At 40.6% G+C, this 21,923-nt stretch overlaps 1 protein-coding gene across 2 annotated transcripts in view; it reads left to right on the forward strand.

Annotated features, from left to right (window-relative positions):
- The window catches only part of LOC111265399 (calcitonin gene-related peptide type 1 receptor), a 95,756-nt gene that overhangs the window by 23,552 nt on the left and 50,281 nt on the right, over window positions 1-21,923 (forward strand). For both annotated transcript variants that reach the window (XM_086970485.1, XM_022842039.2), the window contains exon 2: window positions 17,778-19,496. In XM_086970485.1, coding sequence (XP_086826611.1) covers window positions 18,048-19,496 — 1,449 coding nt within the window. In that variant the 5' untranslated portion in view covers window positions 17,778-18,047. The remainder of the gene's footprint in view (window positions 1-17,777; window positions 19,497-21,923) is intronic.

Consider the following 21,923-nt stretch of genomic DNA (forward strand, 5'->3'; position numbering starts at 1 on the left):
GTTGTCATTTTCATTTACGGTAATCATTGTTGAATCTACTGCCACCAATTCTATTTTCTATTATACAATGAGAATTCTAAGCAGAAATATTGCTTAGCAAGATGTGCTACATCGAAAGCCAGTCACATGCTCTACTTCCAAGGAGCCGCTAAGGCGTAGGCCGCTATCATGATTAATCTACCTAAAAAGCAATACTTTCTTCAAGAGAATTGGTCGAGGATTGAGCCTTCTGCCTTTTTGGATAGGAAAAAAGAACTACTTTAATTCGAGATACACTTTGCCCTAATATGGTTGACTGAACATTGACTTAGCATGTGGATCAACCCTAGCGGGCAATTATACTCGCAGATCTACCGAACTTGAACTGGCCATCAGCCTAATAGGCTGTGTGTAGATACTAATTGTAAACGTAAAAGCACATGCTGGCTCCTTTGGAACGTACGTGCTGTAAAATCCGGCCTTGTGCACCTAAAAACCCTGTAAATCTCAAAGAGCAGCTACTCAATAATGCTAACATAATAAGCCCTCTAAAAAAACGAATCTGATTAATAACAGAACTGGTGTGGATGGCCATTGAAAAGAGTTGTTACAGGTGTGTTTGTAAGCAACAAGGTGCGCGGTATCATTCTACTAGAAAAGCAAGCTAGGCAGATTGGGCTACAGATTTAATTTTTGACCCATATTAAAAAGCATTATTTTACTTGAGTTGTAATTTTTCTCTGATCTCCAACATTGTGCTACCTGCTTGCATATAGCCGAAAATCTTTCCAGTCGTTGATAGTTTTGTCATTTGCGCTGGTCGGACGTTTCACTGCTCTCGCTTTTCTAGCCGCCTACCTTTGATGTAGTTAAGCTAGAATGCTATTAGTAGCATTTTACACCAGCGATGTCCCCGAGCATTACGAGACAGTGTCGTGCCGTTCTGGCAGACTATAGGATTGGCCTACGAGCTTTCTTTTGGCGCATGACGTGGGCCGTTCGGACTGGCCTATAAACGACGTTGTTGAAGCGCTAATAGCACGAATGCTTACCATTAGAGCAACTGTAATTGTATTCATGAAACGCGGTTCTTATTGAACTGTGCCTAAACATTAACGCAGTGTATAGTATTGTCTAGCGTTATTCCTAACGGCAAGATCAAATGGCGTACCTTTGGCTACCTTTGGCTTGAAACATCGAAGATTGCGTCGGATTTATATCGTTCGTGACACTTTGGTCAAAAAGTGTGATGTAGGGAAGACATATGAAGTTTACTGTTGTCACTGTTTGTGACGTCTGTCGGCCTGAAGATTTTCAAATGTTTCGTAGAGCGCAGCGTCAGAAGGTTCGCACAACATGGATAATCTCTAGCTAGTTTATTCGTACCACTCTTCTGCCACTGCAAGTCTCCTTTTTGACGTAACGGAGGCATATTTAAATCGTAAGCAATACGCTAAACTTAGGCGAAAGAATCATCATGACAATAGCTTAGAAAATAGAGGTGTTAGTCGCAACAGATGAGTGAACTCTATGTAGTTCATATCACCATATGAGACCTGTATAGTTTTTTTTTTTTTAATTTCGCGTATAAATCGCGTATGCTTTATCTTTAATAAGATTACGCTGTACACACGTCACAATTTATTCTAAGGGTCTAGAAGCTCGTTTCGGAACTCAGCTTGGTCAATGGGATCCACGGTCGCCTGAATCGTATCTGAAGAAGACGACCGAGACGGCAAAACGAGTATTTAAAGCAGGATACCTAATCTCCTACCTAGCCACAAGTCTTATTCATGTTAGGTTGCATCCGAATTTACTGTTCTCCGCGGACGCTAATATGCACAGCATGTTTTTTTTGCGCAGCAATTTTTATGTCCTAGAAAATTGCTATTTTTGTCACACAGTTTACAGATGGCCTAGACAGTTCTAACACAATGAGAAAGAACAATTTCTCGCAGTGGATTTTCAGTATCAATTGGAATTTTCTACAGCTAATTAGCGAGGTAGCCATATATATGTAGTGATAATGATAGTGAATGGACGACATTTTTCTGTCTTCCGGTTAGCTGACTCGCAACGGCCACTGGAATCACCACGAGCTAAATGTATCATACTTTTATTGATCTGAATCGGTTGATAAATATGCAGTTGCGCCACTTTTCATTTGATGTTCTCTCAGCCGTTTACCTTCACTCACTCCGCTTCCTTCTACGTCTGAATAGATATACTTTCACAGCTTTGTGAACGCGAGGAAGTCTCCGATAGCCTTCACAAAGCCTTTTTCGTATCTTTCGCTCTAGTGTACTTTCTATCGATTAGTTCATCGGACAGATAATTAGACTAAATATACTAACTAGACTAAATATAAACGATTTCTATTTTGGCACTTCGCCATATAGACAAGCCTAAGGACTAGTGGTTGAATGAATATAAGTTACAATTTTGAGGGTTTCTCACGTACTGCTAGTCGCAACTGGCACAGTGGCCACTATATTCTGTCCTATTGATGGCTATCAAGGCGGAAAATGCTACCTATTGGCGTTGAACACCCCGTCAACGTAAGTCGATTGATTGTTTTTTTTTCAGACGGAACCCTTTCGATGCCCCGTAGCGTGTGGCTCGTACGATATCAATGCGGCAATAGGGGATGATCGTCGTATTACACGCATCGCCCCCTATATGCTGCTGGCCTATTAATTTTTATTGCTATGTACTCGTGTGCTTCGAGAGTCGACTTGTTCCCCTATGCACATCTCCGTCTATGTCATTGCTTATAACGGTGCGATATCACTGGCAAAGGCGTGCTGTTATTGTCTTTCTTATAGGCTGGCGTTAAATGCCTTCATTAGATATAGCAGGCTGTCATATGTACCTGTCTCTAATATATAGCTATTGATGCTTAAAATAATAATAGTTAGAGCGTCGCTAACAATTGCGACGATACTTACAATATTGATATACATTGATTTTAGCTATTCTGGGATACGCAGCTGAAATGACTCAATTATAGCATAATTCCATAGTACTTAATCATAACTAGAGTGAATCTTCTACCTCTGACACGAACCATTAGTAAATTATTGATATTTTGGCCACAGAATGAGACGAAATGGCCTTTGTAGTACCATTTTTGCAGACGGCTATTATCTAGTTATCTTTACGTGTATCCATGCTCGTATGCGCATGCGTCTCGATGTGGCGATGAAGGTCTGAGAATTCATGGTCCAAACATAACGGTCCGAACGCTTATACCGGGTTATTAAGAACGTGGGTATTTTGTGTGTGCCACTCCGTTGTTAAACAAACCAACTGGAGAAGCAAACCAGTACACCATCGAATAGGTCATCACCAGAATATTGTCTGTGTTTGTTTATTTACGTTTTAATCTGGATCGATCCAAAATCTGATAGAAGCTATTTTTTAAAAGTTTAAAGAGTTTCGATTCATGTTTTGAATTTCAGATATATTTTCACGAACTCAGTTTTTGCTGTCCTAACGTGCTCTTTGTATAATTAGTCAGATGGATGATACCTTAATTTGTACGAAAAAATTAAGAATCAAAGGGCACCTTATTTGTCCCTAACACCTCTCAAATCGCCATGGCGATTAGCTTCTACGAAGGAACTAGAAACTAACTCCAATGATTCAGCTTTGGATATCTATAATGTATGGATTAGTCTGGCGGATATTCAAGTTATGGTAGATTTTAGGATATTTAGTTATTATAATTAGTTGTAGAATTTGGAGGATATGTAAATTTATACGATTCGTACATCGAATCCTTTTGTTCTAAAGAGAATACGAGGATCAATTGTTAAGGAGCGCTGATAATCTGTCTCCTCGATGTCACCTCAAAACGTGTCACCAGAAATCGGACAAAAGGTGCCCGTATGAGTAAAAGGAGTAAATTGATTTGATAACCTAGCAATTCACATTACATTGTAAAAAAAGAGCCATAAATTATAATACATTTAATTAATCTTACTGTTCACACACACACACACACACACACACACACACACACACACACACACACACACACACATATATATATATATATATATATATATATATATATATATGGAATACAATAGATCTATGTGCGTTGTAAGGAAGGTATGCCAGTCAAGGTGTGGTCCAATCACAGCCATCAGCTATCGATAAGCCCATCTTTTTCCACAGACATCTATATACTGACGTTAGCCAGTGTCTAGAGAACATTGCATATTGTATTGCGTAGCCCAGCTTGCTCTGGGTGCAGTTTAAAGGAAAATGGGCTGCTCCTAAAAGCCGTGACCCATAAATTCTCTTTTAATAACATCTGAATTAGCAAATCGTGGCAATATCTCTTTAAAAGTATTTGTGTCTACTCTTAGATCTTGTAGAAGTTGAAGAAATATTAAGTTCTGATACAGTAATATCATCATGTGTTCGTAATACTGACAAGGGCATTTCCTGCGGACCTTCATTCAGTATACAAGTGAACTAAGCGTAGGGGACGGGGGCTGATTTTCCAGCATCACAAAAAATTCAAATTTGCCTATATCATTTGTTGTTGTTAAATGTAACGAAGGGTCAGGTGAATTGGTTCTTTCTCCATATATTTAAAGCAGTACGAACTAACTTGCTAACTATATACTGCAACAGGTCACCGTAGCATAGTCGTGCAGGGTTAGGATGAATCTTGAATCAGAACAAGAATGACTTATAGAAGTGGCTATATTAAATAAATTCAGGTTACACGAGTGTGTTTTGGACGATCATATAAATATTACCCAGATGTTAGGATTGTACAGGGTTAGTGTATTTTGTCGAAACCAAGCTGGAACAATGTGTATTGTTCACGTTAGCTTTTACTAGACGTAATTGATCTTAAAACTATTACTTCTATAAAGATGCTGCAAGTAGACGCTATAGACATCTTCGTTATATTCTTCACACCGATACTCTTTACACCTTGTGAGCCACATAAAGTTAATCAGGAAGTAATGTCTGTTCTTCATTCAACGAGAACGTAGCCATCCGTTCGAATTCTACCAGCAAGTTTCTTTGTCGTGTAGTTGACATCTGTTCTGTACGAACTTATCTGATCATCCAGTTAATGTAGATATTTCGTCTTGACAGAGAATGTCAGCGTTGAAGAAGGCCCCCCGTCAATTTTCTTCCAGATCCTATCGTTTGCCTATTTGCTATCAATTGGAAAAATTAGCCATCGACGCGAAATATGGAATCAGCAATTCAGATTATCGCTGGGCGAATTTAGTAACTTTTGCCGTGTGTATAAGGATATCTTTACCTTATCCATCGCGTTTTTCCGTTAGGTAGCTTCATTCACCTAATACGATTGAATCATCTATAGACCCTTGTTGACCTCCTTTCTACCGGAAATACCTATTCTTCTTCTTCTTTGTTTTGTGAACATGCTATATTGATATCATTCATGATTTATAGCATGACGGCTGACGACGGTCAAGTGTTTCTAACCCATCTGATTAGCTAATTAGATAGGCGTTAGCTGAGAACGATAACTAATCAGAGCTAGGTTCATCCAGGTCACCTTTCAACTTCAGAAACCACCTTTAGTATAGTCGATATTAGAGAAGTATCCGTTTTTTAAAACACTGATATTACTTCTTAAACAACTTAATACTATCGACCTAGTGTTAGCAGATACACTAGTCGAAAACTGCTAAAAAAAAAAAGCGCACTTATTAAAACATTCATTGGCTGCTTTGTCATAAGCTTTAATATCTAGAGAGAGAAGGCTCTTGAATGAAACGTTTCAGTAGCAAATGTTAGATTTGTCACTTGGATAAGTAAATAAATTAGCATCGATGAATTAGTATACAAAATATTTTTATTTACTATATTTTAAAATATACAAAAATAGTCTAATACCGTGTACATATGGGGGTGTGTTTCGATTCGAAACGATCTGATCCAGATAGACCATCGTGGAAAGAGCATATCATAAAACTGTACAAGCTTCCAATAATCATTAACACTAAAATTAGGCGATAGGCGATTCCACTGCGGGGGATCACTCTTCTTGAACTAATAATTGCGGCTCATCACAGTCGTACCTGCACGTTTGCCATTTCTCACGTCTACCGAATGTGCCTTGCAGAGAAATAGCTCTAAAGCTATGTTCCATTCTCTGGTGTTGCCATATCGCTTCTAGTCGCTAGGTTCATTCCTACAAGAAACAACATTGCTTGGGTGATAGTATGCACAATGCTGGAAATTTTCGCCACAGAAACCGAGAAGGGGGTTGTAAAAACGCAATATGCCTGGGTTAGATGCTTTCCACTATCTTCGACTGGGTACGATTCTTGCTTTCGTAACATGACCCTCTTCCAATTGTCCTGTTTGCGTCTTGGATTAAATTTTGCTAGCCTTCCAAGGCGAGCTAAAAAGGGCTAGGTTCAACCTGAGATGCTTTGAATCGTAAGACCAAAATTCGGTAACGCTCTGAGCTCTATTTCCCATGGTGAGGTGAATCTCCTACTTGAACGCAGCCATTTAATGGAATCCAATAAATCGATGAGTTTCTTCGAAGCGAAATAAGCCGATTTACAACGGCCATTGGAGCCCTATCTCACAGCGGGCACGATAATACAGGTACGATGGTAATCAGATGGCTAATAAAGGGTCCGAATTCATCATTTTAAAGGGCAGTAATCTGTCAAATGAGTCAGAGATCATCTAGGACACAAGGAAACAATTGGAATTCCGTCTCATTCGAGAATCTTAGTTGCTGTGCTCAGATTATTAGAATTTGCCTTGTTATGAAATCTGACGATAACAAGATAAACCAACTCTACCATGGTCATTCCAATACCTAAATCTAATATGTAATTCGGGCAAGGTTTTACCTGCCTGCGGCGGGAGCATCCTGCATATAGGTGTTACCAATATTTCGTTATATTTGTTATGTTACATATAAAGCAGGAATGTAATGAATCTCCTAGCAAGCGTATGCTTATATTGGTAAGTTTTTCCGAAGACCTTGTACTTAGCGGACTTTAGGCTTCCGAGGGCTTTGGATATAGTAACAAAAAACCACCCTCACTCTAAACAAGTTTAGCAATGAGCTAGGTGGTCACTTTAGGCAATTTGTTCTTACACCAGGTTTAGTTTAGAATTATGTGACGGTAACGTGTGATCGATTTACTTGAGGATGTTCCGAACTCAGAGTCATCGTCCGTATGTGGGGCAAATGAAAGAGCCGCTGATTTTAGTTTACGCATACTTGAGGCATAATAGTTCAAAGAGTAAGCTTGACTAACAAAGTAGAGACATATACAAATTCAGGGTGTTCTCATATTTGAGTAAAGCGTACTAGAAAGGATTCGTGCAGAACATGCCTCTTCTGACAGTCTAAATAGACTGTGGACTGCGTTCGCACCCAATATTTATCCAAACGTTTAAGCCAATAGTACATTTAATGCCGTCAAACTTATCTGCGTTCGGTGCTGCCGTTTGAGCACCATATCGCCTTCTAATTAGACGACTTTTGGCCAATAAATAAATCGAGTAATTTTCTGTCATAGGAATTTTTTTCGAATCGATGAGTTCTTCAGGTGAGCAAACATCAAGGCATCTATTAGACGCAAGTAAACATTGGTAAACACGCTTGGAGGTTTTTTTTTTGAGTTCAGTCGCGCTGACCGTAATATTAAGAGTCCTTATTATCCAGTGGGCCCATTATTTTATAGCCATTGCAGACGATTCTCACGCCTCCGTACCACGCAAGTGTACATATCTGTCATGAGCATAAATATATTCTATAAAAATGAACTGAGATGTGTTTTCCTTTAAATGGAGTTGAAGTATTGTGCTAATAGCGTTTTACTTCGCGCGTACTGGCAGCCATTGTGATAAGCGGCAAAGAAGATTAATTATTCCAAAGCCGTACGCAGTGAACGAACTTACAGCACTATGGCGGTGTGTCTCAATCAGACGACTAGTCATTCTTCGATATGAGGAAATGTTTGTTGTTCTTTGTGCTATAACGATACATCAATGTCATTAACTTTATATTTTCGATGTACGCATTTCTACGTAGTGCGATAATCCTATCGAGGCGAAGCGGTATCAGGCGAGGCGGCCAAAATACAAGGCCCATCTAGGAAAAATACCTGAATGTATCCCCTTTTTCATTGTACGTCAGCCTTCTAGAGTGCCTTTTCACTATTTTTCATTTATGCTAACTACTATTGCGCTCGCGGACACAACTTCTCGTTAAAACTATTAGCTTCTTGAAGTCTCTGCGGAGCCACTCAAGCATCGCAACGCTACACGATGCGACGACAGGTAGGAACTCGATCCATAAGACATGGCGGGTTAGGCCGATTCGAATGTTGTAGCCTTGAGTAGAACGGTTTTAGACCTTCTTAACCTTAGTTAGGATTTTACTTTCTTGTAAAACAATTCATATTGTTAGGTACAGATAACAGCCGTCTCCAACGTCGTCACTGTTCTTTCATTTCTGTTTCTGAGTTTTAAATCAGGTCACTTGCTTTATCAATGTTGAACGCATTTCCTGCTTATCATACGCTGTAGAATAATGTGCATATCCAAACTTGTTGATTGAGCATTGAGACAATTGTCACTAATCCCCTGAAAATGATACCTTTCTTACTAGATAGTCATTGTAATTAAAGTTACAAAGTTATTGACAATTTTTCGACCCAATTTTGACCTAAGTGCACGCCACTATAAGTACGTACGGTGCAGTATTCGATCGTAACATTGATATTTAATAGCTCAAAAGTCCTCCTTGAAGTTTTTTCCTGTAACTTTTCTGAACTGCACCATAAACAGAAACGTACATATATCTTCTTTGCTGTAATTCCTGTCCACAAAACAAGCTCCCATTCTGCTCTGTATCCTACTTACATGGGTCTTTACATTTAGACTTAGAGATTTACTGTTCGTCATCAGAATGGTCTGCCAGCTGGCAAAAAAAGAATAAGGTTAAATACGACCTTGCATCAGCGGTAGCAGCAGCAGCAGCAGCAGCAGGTTTCCTGATACTGTCTTTTCTAGCTAAACAGTAAGTTTGTAAGTTATATTTGAGTTACATTTACCGGCTGCAGTATAGATAACTTGTTAAGCGAGTGTAGTTTCTTGCCCCGCAGTAGTTAAGCAATAATCCATTATGATCCTTACACACCCGCAGCTTTAATAGTATCTGGAATGAAGAACTCGCTAACTACATAAGCTGATATTACAAGCATACTACGTAAGAAAAAGCTCCTCTGTCAAAAAAAAGCTTCAGGCGTATATGATGATGATCACGACGATACCTCTTTGTCGTTTTTATCTTTATGCACATAGAGTGTACGGACCAGTATGAGCAGAAACACCGAGCATCGAATAACACTCGCAAATCGATAATGCTTAGAGACTAAGACTTCTACACAAAATGCATGCCGTACATTATTTTTATATTGGGTGGGCAGTAACGCCCGAAGATAGTTACCCGGTGCCCTGTAGGTATAGTGGTTAACTTCAGCTCCTCGGCAACCACTAAGATAACGTACGACTTTGTGGGTAATAAATACTACGAACTACATCATTCGTTAAACTTTAAACTCATTCTTATACTTACGCAAAACGTCCTGTTACGATGTGCCACGCGGATCACAGACAACAAAGCTACAGCAATGGCGCCAGTTTTGCCTAAATGGGGTCTCTGCCCAGTTTCAAGTAGTGCTAGCGAAACATATGGCTTAAGTACGACGAACTCTGGCTTAATGGCTCGAACCTCGAAAGAGTGCTTTTCGTAAAGGGCTAAACTTGTGGTAGAGCTGCATAGGTTTAGGAGCCTATGCAGCTCTACCACAACCTCTTCTTGAGCATAAAAGTTAAACATAAAGTTAAGCGCGTAAGGTTTCAATCGACATATTTGTGATTTTGCCTTGAAATGCGAATGTTTCTTCAAGGGTTATATGTTTTATGCTTTCAATGAGTTGTACTGAATATATGAATACGAGTAGCTCAAAGTAATTTTGGGAAAAATTACTCTCATAGACTATAGCAGCAAAATAAGAGGATCATCTAAATTTTGACCTAACATGAAAGATTAATGACATCGTTAGTTATTTAAATTCAAGTAAATCTACACTCCGATTACTAAGGAACAATCGAAAAGAGTAATCAATAATTACTGAATTCTAACAATTACATAATTAAAGTTAATCTATTCTTCCGTTTGCGTACTAAATGAAATGGAAATGCACTTAGCTGTTTGTCCTTGTCGTTGGTCGCCGTAAAAGGGACCTCGAAAAGCGCTATTATAGCATGAGAAATGCATCGTTAAACTTGAGGAGGTGAAGAACGCTTCTGACATGGCGCTAGACGAAGCCAAGAAGAAGCAAGAGTAGAAAACAGATCGAAAGTATGCATATAAATTTCAAGTATCTTAACCGTTCAACGATTTCTCTTTCTTCTTGGCGTCTGTTAAAAAAAAAAATACGAAATGTTTGGGTGCAGCTGATATGAATGGAGACATTTTTCTAAGTTCATTCACGCTCCTTTTGTAAAGAAACCTCGCATAGCGCCGTTTCCATAGAGTTGCTAGGTACGTTCTTCCGGTCGTTGCACTGCTTCTCCGCCACCGGAATCGTCAGCAGCCGAAACAGTATTGGGGACCAGGCTAGGCTGGTCTGGCTAGAAATCAGCCTACAACTAAGGCCACCCAAAAGATTCTATAGAAAAGTAGCTTTAACGGCTTCCTTTTCGCATCCTATCCTGGTATAGACTAGCCTTCGGTCTACATAGGTGTAAATATTGATCCATACGCAGCATTGCGCGGGTTTTGCGTTTGTTTGGTTCAACAAAACTAAAGCTCGTACGCTTTACGCAGAAGATAGAGACAGAGACTCCTAGAATCCTGGACAGCGGACCAGAAAGTGGAACGAGCATACGAGATATGAAATGTTGACCAGCTGGGGAAGCCATAACAAACGTAGCCACATTCTCCTGGACCTAAGAATTGCCCAGCTCTCGACTCATAAGTTAGTCATGCAATATGTGAGGCAAGGATGACTTTTTCATTTTCAACAGTCTCGGACAACAGGGACCTGTTCGAAGCGTCTGGCCAAATGCTGGCCCTGATTTGCATAATCATCAAAGCGATGAATTGAAGTATGGTGGCATCAGCGCGGAAACAATCACAACAGCATGACAACACGTAAATTTATAACCAGACCACACACCTCAAGTAGCTAAAGTGATGTATTAGGATTCTACTGTGATAAGAACTAGAACAGCAGTGTGCATCGCTCGTCTAACAGGGTCCGGCCAACACAATTGCATGTCTTTTACTTGCGTGTACCCTATTTACTGTTGAATAGACAGTATAAGCTGCGAAACAGAATCTTTGCCTGTCGATTCTTAGTAAGCCTATACTGAACACCGCGATATTTTCACGTACACTTCCGTATCGAAAACCGAAGCAGCTGATTTAATACGAAAATAGATTCAGATGGCACTGCACCGATGCTCTGTACGCAATTTATGTAAGGATGTCATCATCCAGTACTACGCAGCGCAGCGTTCCAGACATCAGCTGCCCTCTGGGTTGCCGAAACGGAACTGGGTCTGTTTATTGGAGTCGCGGTGGCCGAAATCTATTTTAGGGTCCTACGACGCTGATCGTCAACTGTAAACATTTTTTATGTAGGTCTCTAAAGAACGACACGGTTCTACTGTGTAGCTAAAGCGGCCCGAGGGCCTCGGTGTGTACCTAGAATTCATCCTTGAAATGCTCTAGTTTACGCGCCGAAAAAAATGTATGCTCTCTTCCCAAGACAAACTGTTAGTGATCACAGCTGGCCCAAAAACGTGCAGAAAGTGCCTATACAAAAACGAAAATTGGCTTCTTTCAGTAGAATGCACGGAGTAATATGAAAATAAAAATTCAGATATCTGTTGACTTATCAAGATATACGTCTTTAGCTTTTCTCTCTCTCATTCCTGCCCCTTGACTTACTTTGGATCTATTGCGTTTACAATATATCGCGGCAGCGAACCTTCCGCTACAATGTCGTTTGCACCTAACGCAGATATAAAGCGCGTATGCAACATTTCCTCAACGTTCGCTGACGCGTTATAATGCCATTAAATGTCGATAAATGACGACTATAGCATACAATATTTAAACAAGTAACAACATTTAATAATGGCGGGCGTTATTAGCAGAGCGAAAGATTCGTGACTCGCTAAAACACCGTAGAGCCTCACTTGGGCGGGGATTGCACAGAGATGGTAAATTTACCATTTGTCATATCCTGGATCAATATACGTATCATTTATGTACGTAGATGTATTGCTTTTGATTAAAAGCTTCTATTTCTTTCATTGCCGCCTATCCCGTGGTTTCATCCGACTTCCGTGTTTCTCAGTCAAAAAGAGTGAACAGAGGTAGGGTGGAAGGCCTTTGCTAGCCGTTGCCCAGCCTCGATCAGTTCTAGTTTCGCCTATTTTCCTTCTCTGTCGTGAAACTGCTTGTTTTGCAGTAGTACAAGTGTGAACGTCAACAAAGTCAATGAGGCTGTACCGCCAGGCATTTCGCTTATGAGTGTACCTGAGTAGAGTACCTGTGGGAGAATCGATAAGAAGAAAGCTTTTGCTTCGGTGGTCCCTTTACACATTCATAGCGCTATCTGCCCCGTGTGCGATAGCTCGAAACTGAAGCCGGCCGAACCCGATCTAAAAAAACTCAGTGAAGCGATGCAGTGGTACGAAGTGTGCTGGGCATTTTGAGGTCAAGGACGCCTACATCAGCAGTGCCTATATCCCGTTCTCTTGTCAGTATGACTATGAATATCATTATTAAGAGCCGATCGCCGTTATGAACATCACAGCCGTTATCAGCAGCATCGACAACGGAATGAAAGTAGAAACTGCAGCAAACGGACCGCGACCGTTATTACCGCCATCAGCTCGAAGATGGCGGTTACACGCTCACCACATCGTGATGAAAATAGCGCATAGGAAACTTAAACAGCCACAAGACCAATGGCTTGTCTTTTTCTTCATGATTAACTTCCTCTCGTAAGGTAGTTTAAATCGCTTAGCTTGTAATGGCCAGTCTACGATGAACGCTTGCGCTTATTTCAAGAAGCAACACCGTAAAATAAGAGTATGCTCTTAGGGTTATGCACGCTATTCAGACAGGTACGTGCAGGCGCATCCAGTAATAATTACGTTCGTATATTTTATAGATTGAGCAGGCTCAACGCGTCTATCAGCATAAATAGGAAACGTTATTGCGTTCAGTAATAAGTATGTGGAAAACAAGCAAAACCGTACTTAATAAGGTTTATTGATATGGTAAGCCATTCTCTAAGATCAACTCGACGAGCTTTTTAGGCAAGCGTAAGTCACTGGCCATAGCAGAATATGGTCCGTGCATGACTCTATGGTTCGTTGATTCGAAGCCAGCGATCCCTGTAACTGCTGCGGACGCCATTGCAATAGATAAATACAGAACGCCGGATACTGTTGATGCTACCGCGTTTGACCGAGTTCTATTGGCCGCTTGAGCAAGATAATCGATCAGAGAACCGAGCTAAAGACCGTCATCCCAGCGGTATGACAAAAGGCTTTGTTCTAATCAACGCTATTTAGTTATAGAGGACCTAGCGATAAATTTCGATAAACAGTTTGTTCAACATTCTCGTTGGCCTTTCTGAATCGAGGACAAGACCTTGACATGTCGGTCCGAGACGGACGCATACAGAAGCTGATGGCTATTCTTTCGACAAAGATAATACACATCACTTTACTAAATTTAGCGTTTTTTCCACTTTTCTATTTAAATTCTGTTTGCCTTAATTAAAAAAAGAATTGACCCAATTGAAAAACGTGTACAAAATAGCTATGATATTTCATTATTATGATACGATGCTGTTGATTTTTCAATCCACTGTTAATTACAGTTGCCTCTCGAAAAGTTTACTAAAGCTGAATGATTCATTGCTATAAGCAAATTGATGTTATTTGTTTTTTAAAAGTGAAACTTTTTTTATTTTCGGCTTAGGCAAGTGCTATATCTGGGTTTCAATATGGCTGATTAGGGGTAATTTTTTGAAATCTAGAAACAAATGAGGCTGCTCATGACGAAGGTCGAACTTAACCTTTACCCAACTCAGATGTGTATATATGCACACTTTCTAAGTTGCCTTTATACGTATTCACTTATGTTATTTAGCTAGCGTTAGATGTTGTTGCATGCACGTGCCTGCCGATATACGGCTTGATAAAATCTAGTTAACGAAAAGGACAAAACTCGTTAGATTATCGATATCGGAATAAGCCAGACTAATTATCTCCAAGGTATAATTTACGAATAACATTCAATTCACGTTAAATGAATCGCTGACGTACGCTTTTTTCTTAACCTTAGCGGCCTGTCGTATGGATTAAAGGGCCAATTTAAACCGTGAAATTTGAATTGTATTTAGCAATATAATCGTATTATTATTATATTATCTAGGTATTATATAGCACGAACGATTGATCACTATTGTGGATCACACGCCGTTCTGTTGCCGCCTGCTTGTTGCTTATCTGTCTACCTCTGTTCGGGGAATGCGTAAAAATTGACTTCTCTTTCTGTAAGCCTTTTGTCAAAGGACACTGTTTTCTCTTCATCGTTATCGATTTGGCAACTACAAAAAAAAAAAAAAAAAAAAACATCTTCGTCGTTGTGTGCACTATACGTCACAACACTTTGTTCTCCTGATGTGCATATATTATCTGGAATATAGCTTCATCTTACTTCGTCACAAACATTTTATGAACTTCCTGCGGTAATGTTGACTAGAAGATTATATGCTGGCTTTACAAGAGCAAAGATGAATCCATTAGCCAGTCAGGTGATTATCGCATATCAGTTGTGGTTCGGGACCTTTTTTTTCGTGTACAACTGTTTCCGAAAATGTTTACGACACAAACAGCGATAAGAACAATCTATAGCAGTGTTTACTCATGCGGCTTTGAATGTTTGCGACGATATCACAACTATCGATAGTTTACGTGCCAATAGTTAACCTCAGAGATACAGAAGACGTAAAACGGCGCCGATTCTATATTGACTTCGTACGCGGAACGAAGAGGTAAATTGTAATAAACTGTTTATTATTGTTAATGAAAAAGAAGAAGAATTTGCTCCGTCAATGTTTCCCAGAATGAAATCAAGTAATTGAATAGGAGAAATAAAAGGATGTATCTTCCGATGTGTTCGATCGTGTCGATTTTTCCTATTCATTCCTAACATCTGCTGTTGTATACATATGAATACTGGAAAAAGAAAGCGCAATAGATTACAACAACCTTTACTGAATATCTTTGTTGCTATCCACAGATCATACTATCATTAGTTACGGTGCGCAGTTCGGCCAGCCAACTGATAATAGATGCAGGCCATTTACGTTTGACAATGGCTTACTATTACGTAAAGTGGATTCTTATTGATCGCCCCAGCGATAAGTTATCTCTTAATGTACGACAGCCGCTGGACCCGTATCCAGTAGATGGCCGACTTTCAATATGATTCACGCTAAAGGTCTGCGGCAAGTGGTGCTATATATAGCAAAGTTCGGATTAAGCTGATACAATACAAGTCGATAAGGGCCGTTTCAGTCATTATGTGCACAGATGCTGTGTTTCTATCATCGTACAAACCATGGACGTACGCAATCTAAATATCTGTTTATCGGCCCGAGATAAACCTTTCCGCTAAAACAACGCGGCTTTTCACCTACACACGTAAATAATTGCTCGGACCATTGTACTAGTTCTTAGCTGTGAAGAGAATCTACACTGAAAGTTGAATAACGTGTTTACGGCTCTGTAAGTAAGACAGTCTCGTACTTTCTTCTGGCAGACAGCCGATTAGCTCGGCGGAAGCAGTAAGTGCTGTCACATCTTGCTGTAAACATCTTGCTGGATCAATAGCAGTTGTAGCGTCGACGGTAACAATGTAGCGTGTTTTATATATACGTTATCATACATATAAACGTATCTAGTTTGGGCTATGTTTAGAACTCACGCTACGATCGAACAGTTTATTGTAACCGTTGACAGGCAAGCTGTTTCCGCCTTTACTCTTGAGCCTCAACTCATCTGAGCTACTGTTAAGTCGATGAATGATTTCCAATGACGAAGTGTTTGGGGAATATGGTAAGCGACGCCTCACTCATTCACTTACTGAAACACCCTTTTAGAAAAATGCCCGATACCCATTGGCCCGGACGCCCGCTCTTAGATACGTTTTGATTTCCATATGCCTCAACGCCTCCTCGTGTATCCAGGGGACGAATTCCTGAGCACATACATAGATTCTCAAATGTGTACTGACACACCTGTATAGATGCATCGGTGTGGAACATATATTACTTGTGCTGTAGTTGTCCCTTTTCAGCGAGTTTTGGATTGTGAATAAAACGGATGCATAGTAGAAACGGCAGAGGTGCTAACTCTTTACGTATATCGTTGTCCTATTAACTGCTAGCAGGGCAAAGCGATAGGTCTGCCTAATAGGTCACCCTGGGCGAATCGCGGACGTCGTTTGGGTCTGCCGACCGGCGAGCGGGTTGCCCACCTTAGAGAAAAAAAAACTGAACAGCGTGCTGGTTTCAAAAGAAAGCCCGGATATCCGGTAGCTGAGGTCAGCGGCTGATGAAAGCGCACCAGGAAGAAAAGAAGAACGAGGAAAATACGGCGACGCAGTATGCCTTTTGCACGCGGGGGGGGGGTGGGGGTGGCCATCTTAGCCTTCGTAAATGTTTCTGTAATTCTACCTGTGTATCCCCACTGTTCCATTAAGGCACACCTATTTGTATCGACAAATGGGCGCTTCCTTCAACGCGTAACAAAGTCTAGCTCGATCTCTCATTTAGAGCGACATGCATCGCCCTTGTGAAGATAAGGAACCAGGCAGTTCGACCATGAAGATGCAATTTTAACTCGTCTGAGCATTTTGGACAACTCTATATTGATTCTCATTCAAAATAGAGTAAAACATTTTAATAATCATTTAGTTTAAACCAGCTGTATAATGGTTTAGATTGCTAGCGACCCCGTTCATTCGGTAACTTTTGTAGAATGGTGCCGCTTGTACCTAGGGAGTAGGTCACAGGGCATCGAAATCGTCAAGTACAGTTCTTGGACTTTGTAGTTAATTTGTTAGGTCACCGAAGGTGTGATAGGTTGATTGATCCTACTACGAGCTGTTTCTTTTAGGACTAGCGAACGCAAAATTTAAAACATTCCTCCAAGTTACGCTGGAGCTTGCATCTTCTATTAGTATTGCCTTTCGCTTAACAAAAATAGTCAATATACTTAGGTACCCATTTCATAAAATAGCAGTATGACTAATAGGCTACGAAAATATTGTTTTCAAATATAAATACTTAAACCCTAAAAATGTTCACTCTACTTTTTATACGAGTCGTGCTAGCTTCTAATTAGAGTACAGAGGTTGATAAATACCAATAATGGGGTAATACCAATAAAAAGAAGTAGAGTATAGCTGTGATTTTTGTATTATATAGGTGGGGCGGTTCGAAAGTTTTTGGACAGAAACCTAAACTGTCCGAAGGTTTTTGGCACACCCTGTATATATTTCAAAGGTATTATCTAGTTTACCCTAAAATATAGATAAACAATATGGTTAACCGTTGTGGTTATATCTACGGGTCAAAGACAGGAAATGGGCAAACGCTCATCGATTACAACGTAGAATCAACTAATGTATAATTTACAATTGTTTACGTTTACAGATATTTATTGAAGCGGAGCGACAACGGACGTACTTTAATTAGAGCAGAGAAAACCACATGAGAAATCCATTTGTGAAAAAAGCAACAGATAACGAAAACATAATTTAGTGCCGCAAGCCAGGAACACTCCTGTAATCCTCTGATTCCCACTTCTTAAACCAATCGACTTCTTTTGGAGCAAAAGTCCTTTAGCCGGTTTGTCCTACTAAACAGGACACGCTCGTCTTGCTTGCGGGATGAAAGCCTGACCCTGGCTCAAAAGGCTGAGGGATGACTCTGCTACCATTGTATTCGTTGTGCACGTTATGGTGCTGCGCTATCGGATTAGCAGCCACTGACCAGAATGTTAATCTTATGATGCGTCGAATCGAGGGATATGTCTTGTGTCACCAGGCAAATGATTCAAACCAATCGGGCTGCCCTTCATATTTCAATGGATTTGTGTGTATCCCGCCAGCAGCTAAAAAAACGGATGTGCTTGTTCGATGCCTGTCAACGGGAGGCGTGGCGAGATACGTTTGCAGCGAAAATGGTAACTGGGTCGATATCGAAGACTACAAAATGAAATGCCATGAGAAGACAGCCAGTGGCAGCTATGAGTACGACAATGAACTGATTCAGGATGTAGCTGGCACTGCTGTCAAAGTGCCGTGGGAACCGTTCAGAGCCGGCGAAGAAGCGGAGGTAAAACAGGAGTATTTTAAGGTGTGCCTCAAGGAAATACTACTTGCCCCGCGACGGGAGCCCAACACTGGGATATACTGTGAGCGCCATTTCGACGGCTGGGGATGCTGGGCCGATACTGATGCTGGACTCATAGGCTCAATCAACTGTCCGCCATTTATTCCCGGCTTTATTCAGAAGCTAAAAGCAACGAAGGTTTGCACTACTAATGGGACATGGGCGTATAATCTCAATACGCGCCGCCATCGCTGGGCTGATTACTCGGGCTGTGTGAGCACCCACAAGCTCCGCCTAAGCGAGATCGGTGTTAACATCTACTTTAGCGGCTATATAGTATCACTGATCGCGCTCAGTTTTTCATTAGCGATATTTTTCTATTTTCGATCGGTGTTACACTGCGTCCGAATTACGATCCATAAAAATCTGTTTGCGTCGTTTATCATTAACAATCTCTGCTGGCTGGCATGGTATATCGAGGCATCGAAAGAAACATTTCTTGTTGATAACTCGTTGACATGCCAGTTGCTGCACGTGATTACACACTATTTTTTGTTATCGAACTACTTCTGGATGTTTAATGAGGGTTTGTATTTGCATACGGTATTGGTATTTTCGTTCGTGAGTGAAAAAAGACTCATCTACTATCTCTACCTTATTGGCTGGGTTCTGCCAGCGATAATCATTATTGCCTACGCCGTACCCCGTGCACTGGATCCAATGGCGTCAGGCTCGTGCTGGACCGACGCTTCAACCGTCTATACCTTTGTGCTATCCATTCCTATTACGCTATCGATCGTGGTGAACTTTCTGTTTCTTATCAACATCGTCCGGGTACTATGGTCGAAGCTGAAAGCACCTGGGCAAACTTCCACATCGCAACAGGAGTCGTCAGTGCCCATTCGAGCTATTAGGGCCACGCTCATCTTGTTGCCACTGCTTGGCCTTCACTATATTTCTACACCGTTTCGGCCGGGATTTAATTCGGCCTTTTATGAGGCATATGAAATTTATTCGGCGGTGACAACCTCCTTCCAGGTAAGCTGCGCTTATTGGTTTGATTTTTACATACACGCACACACATCATGCGCACCTATTAAAAGGTATTACATGTGAGAAAAACGCTGATATGCTCTTATACGGTAAATATCGTACACTTGAGATACACCTAGGTGATCTCTTCTGGTGAACGCCATCCAATCATGGATCTTTAACATATATATATGTTTTTATGTGCTAGCCTCGCATAGCTCAAAATGAGACTATGCATCAGTTCATCGTGATTTTCCTTAAAATGAAATAATTGAGTCTTTGTGGCCGCGTTAAGTGCGTATCCGTGCATTTATAAATATTATCGATGTCATAACAGAACCTTCTATTTATTCATTTATGTCAAAGGCAGTGATCATATATGAATTCTAGCATATTCTTCTAATAGTTAAAACGCCTCTTTCAGTATGTCTTAAGACTACTTCTAAGAATCGTGCGTGTGGTCAACGTACCAAATTGATCCCGTGTTGGATGCTTTGATAAACTTCCAATTTGAAAGTTATTTTGTCTTGCAAATGTATCGACTCTTTATTGTAAACCTCAACTTTGAAAACCAAGAACGTAGACATAGAGCGTAAGCTTCCTTTCTTGAGGCGTTGGTTGATAACACGACAAATTGGGGCTGGCTCTATAACTTATCGGCTCCAAGCTTCTACAAGTAGCGATTAATTATTTTGTTGCAATAAAGGCTATTTTTTTATGTATGAAAGGTATATGTAGCAAAAAATAGTCCCACGGTTGAAAGTTTACGAGTGAAAAATAACCGAATATCGTTTTCTGTCCTATTCTAATGCTCTTTTTCTTTGTTTAAATCTACAGCGAACGCCTCTGGAACCGATATTTACCTTCTCTTGCATATTCGTGTTCCCGAGATTTTCCAAGAGTGGAAATTAATATTTCGACACACATACTATACGCAGTTTGGCACTGACTCTATCCGTCTGATAGTTTCTGCTTGCGAGCAGAACCCAAGGAAATACGGTACATTTTGATCAAAAAAATTCCGTCTCGATGACCGTCGATGAATGTCAATACATAAAACTATCCTACTTACGATAAAACTCGGAATGTCTTATTCCTTCTAGAATTGTCGGTTCCTGAGGTTAAATAGCCATCAAAAAAATCTGGGTGTGACCCATTACGTCGCAGGCACGGCGCGGGCGTGACCCTAGTTGCGAAATCTTTTTAGCTGAAACGTAATAATAGGCCCTCGGTTGACTTTCCCTGTTGCTGTCTCTTTCACGAAACCAAAAACAATAAACTGATCTCATGCGCATTCGAGTCATTGCTCAGAGCACGATTTGCTGTTCAACGACCTTCGATGCCTCCTGGCGCCTCAGGACCTGTCTGCGCGGCGAGTTCTCACGACATATTTATAAATTTAGAATGAGAGTTTCAGGTACTAGAGCTGAAAGTGAGACGGACCACAATGCTATTGTTTACATTAGTGTACTAGGACTAGGAGCTACAAAAGTACAGATCACGACGATTCTGGCAAAAGAGAGGCCACTGTCACTAGATTTGTTGGAGTAGACCAGTTGGCAATACACGTATGGGCTAGGCACTAAAGGCTAAGGGCGTTTGTACCTTAGCCATTGATGAATATGCAGAACATTATATAGAGGGAACACAGACGTACAAGCATTAAGTTACATTTAAAAGTTTACTAGACTAAAGATTCTTGTATCTATTTGTAATGAACAGACCCAAAGGTCATGCTGATCTATAAAATATGTAATGAAGGTTGTCATTTTTAAGCAGTTCGATATGAAGAAATCCTGATGTATAGGGTCGTATAGATAGAGAACGCGTACCATCCGATCCATTCCATGTACATTACTATTATTCTTTGGCGCGAAATTCTACATGAGAAACTTAGGACGAACACGATCGGGATTTTACTCGCATATCGTTATATGACAGTATATTAATTCTCGCTGGGTATTCTGCCGAGGGCTGTAGTTAACCACATCGCTGGGTCGATATCCAGTAAAAATCCAAATTTGTGTTGTTAGTTATACTAATAGCTTGCTTGAGTGTCATCCTTCACTATAAAACGCGATCGAGCATCTCTCGTTACCGTACATGCACAAATTTTTCTGCTATCTGTTGATCTGTCTCGGCCAGCTAAACTACCGCGTAGTTCCTATTCCCCTATTTCTCTCAAATCCCTATTAGCTGTCATGGTCTTAGAAAAGTCAGCACAGATATATTAGCTCTCTCATATATAGCAAGCCATTTTTCAGCTGGGCAGTGTGTGCTCGAAAGCTGATTTTGCAACCCACATCTATCGAAGTTAATAAATAACGAATTTGCATTTGGCCGTTTTTTTGTTCACGCGGTTTGTTGGTTGAGCGGTGAAGATTGCCTCCTCAGATGTCTTTCGATAAGCACACTAAATGCGTTGGCTTCTGC

The sequence above is a fragment of the Varroa jacobsoni genome, unplaced genomic scaffold (genome assembly GCF_002532875.2).
Source record: "Varroa jacobsoni isolate VJ856 unplaced genomic scaffold, vjacob_1.0 scaffold_969, whole genome shotgun sequence".
NCBI classification, from domain to species: Eukaryota; Metazoa; Arthropoda; class Arachnida; order Mesostigmata; family Varroidae; genus Varroa; species Varroa jacobsoni.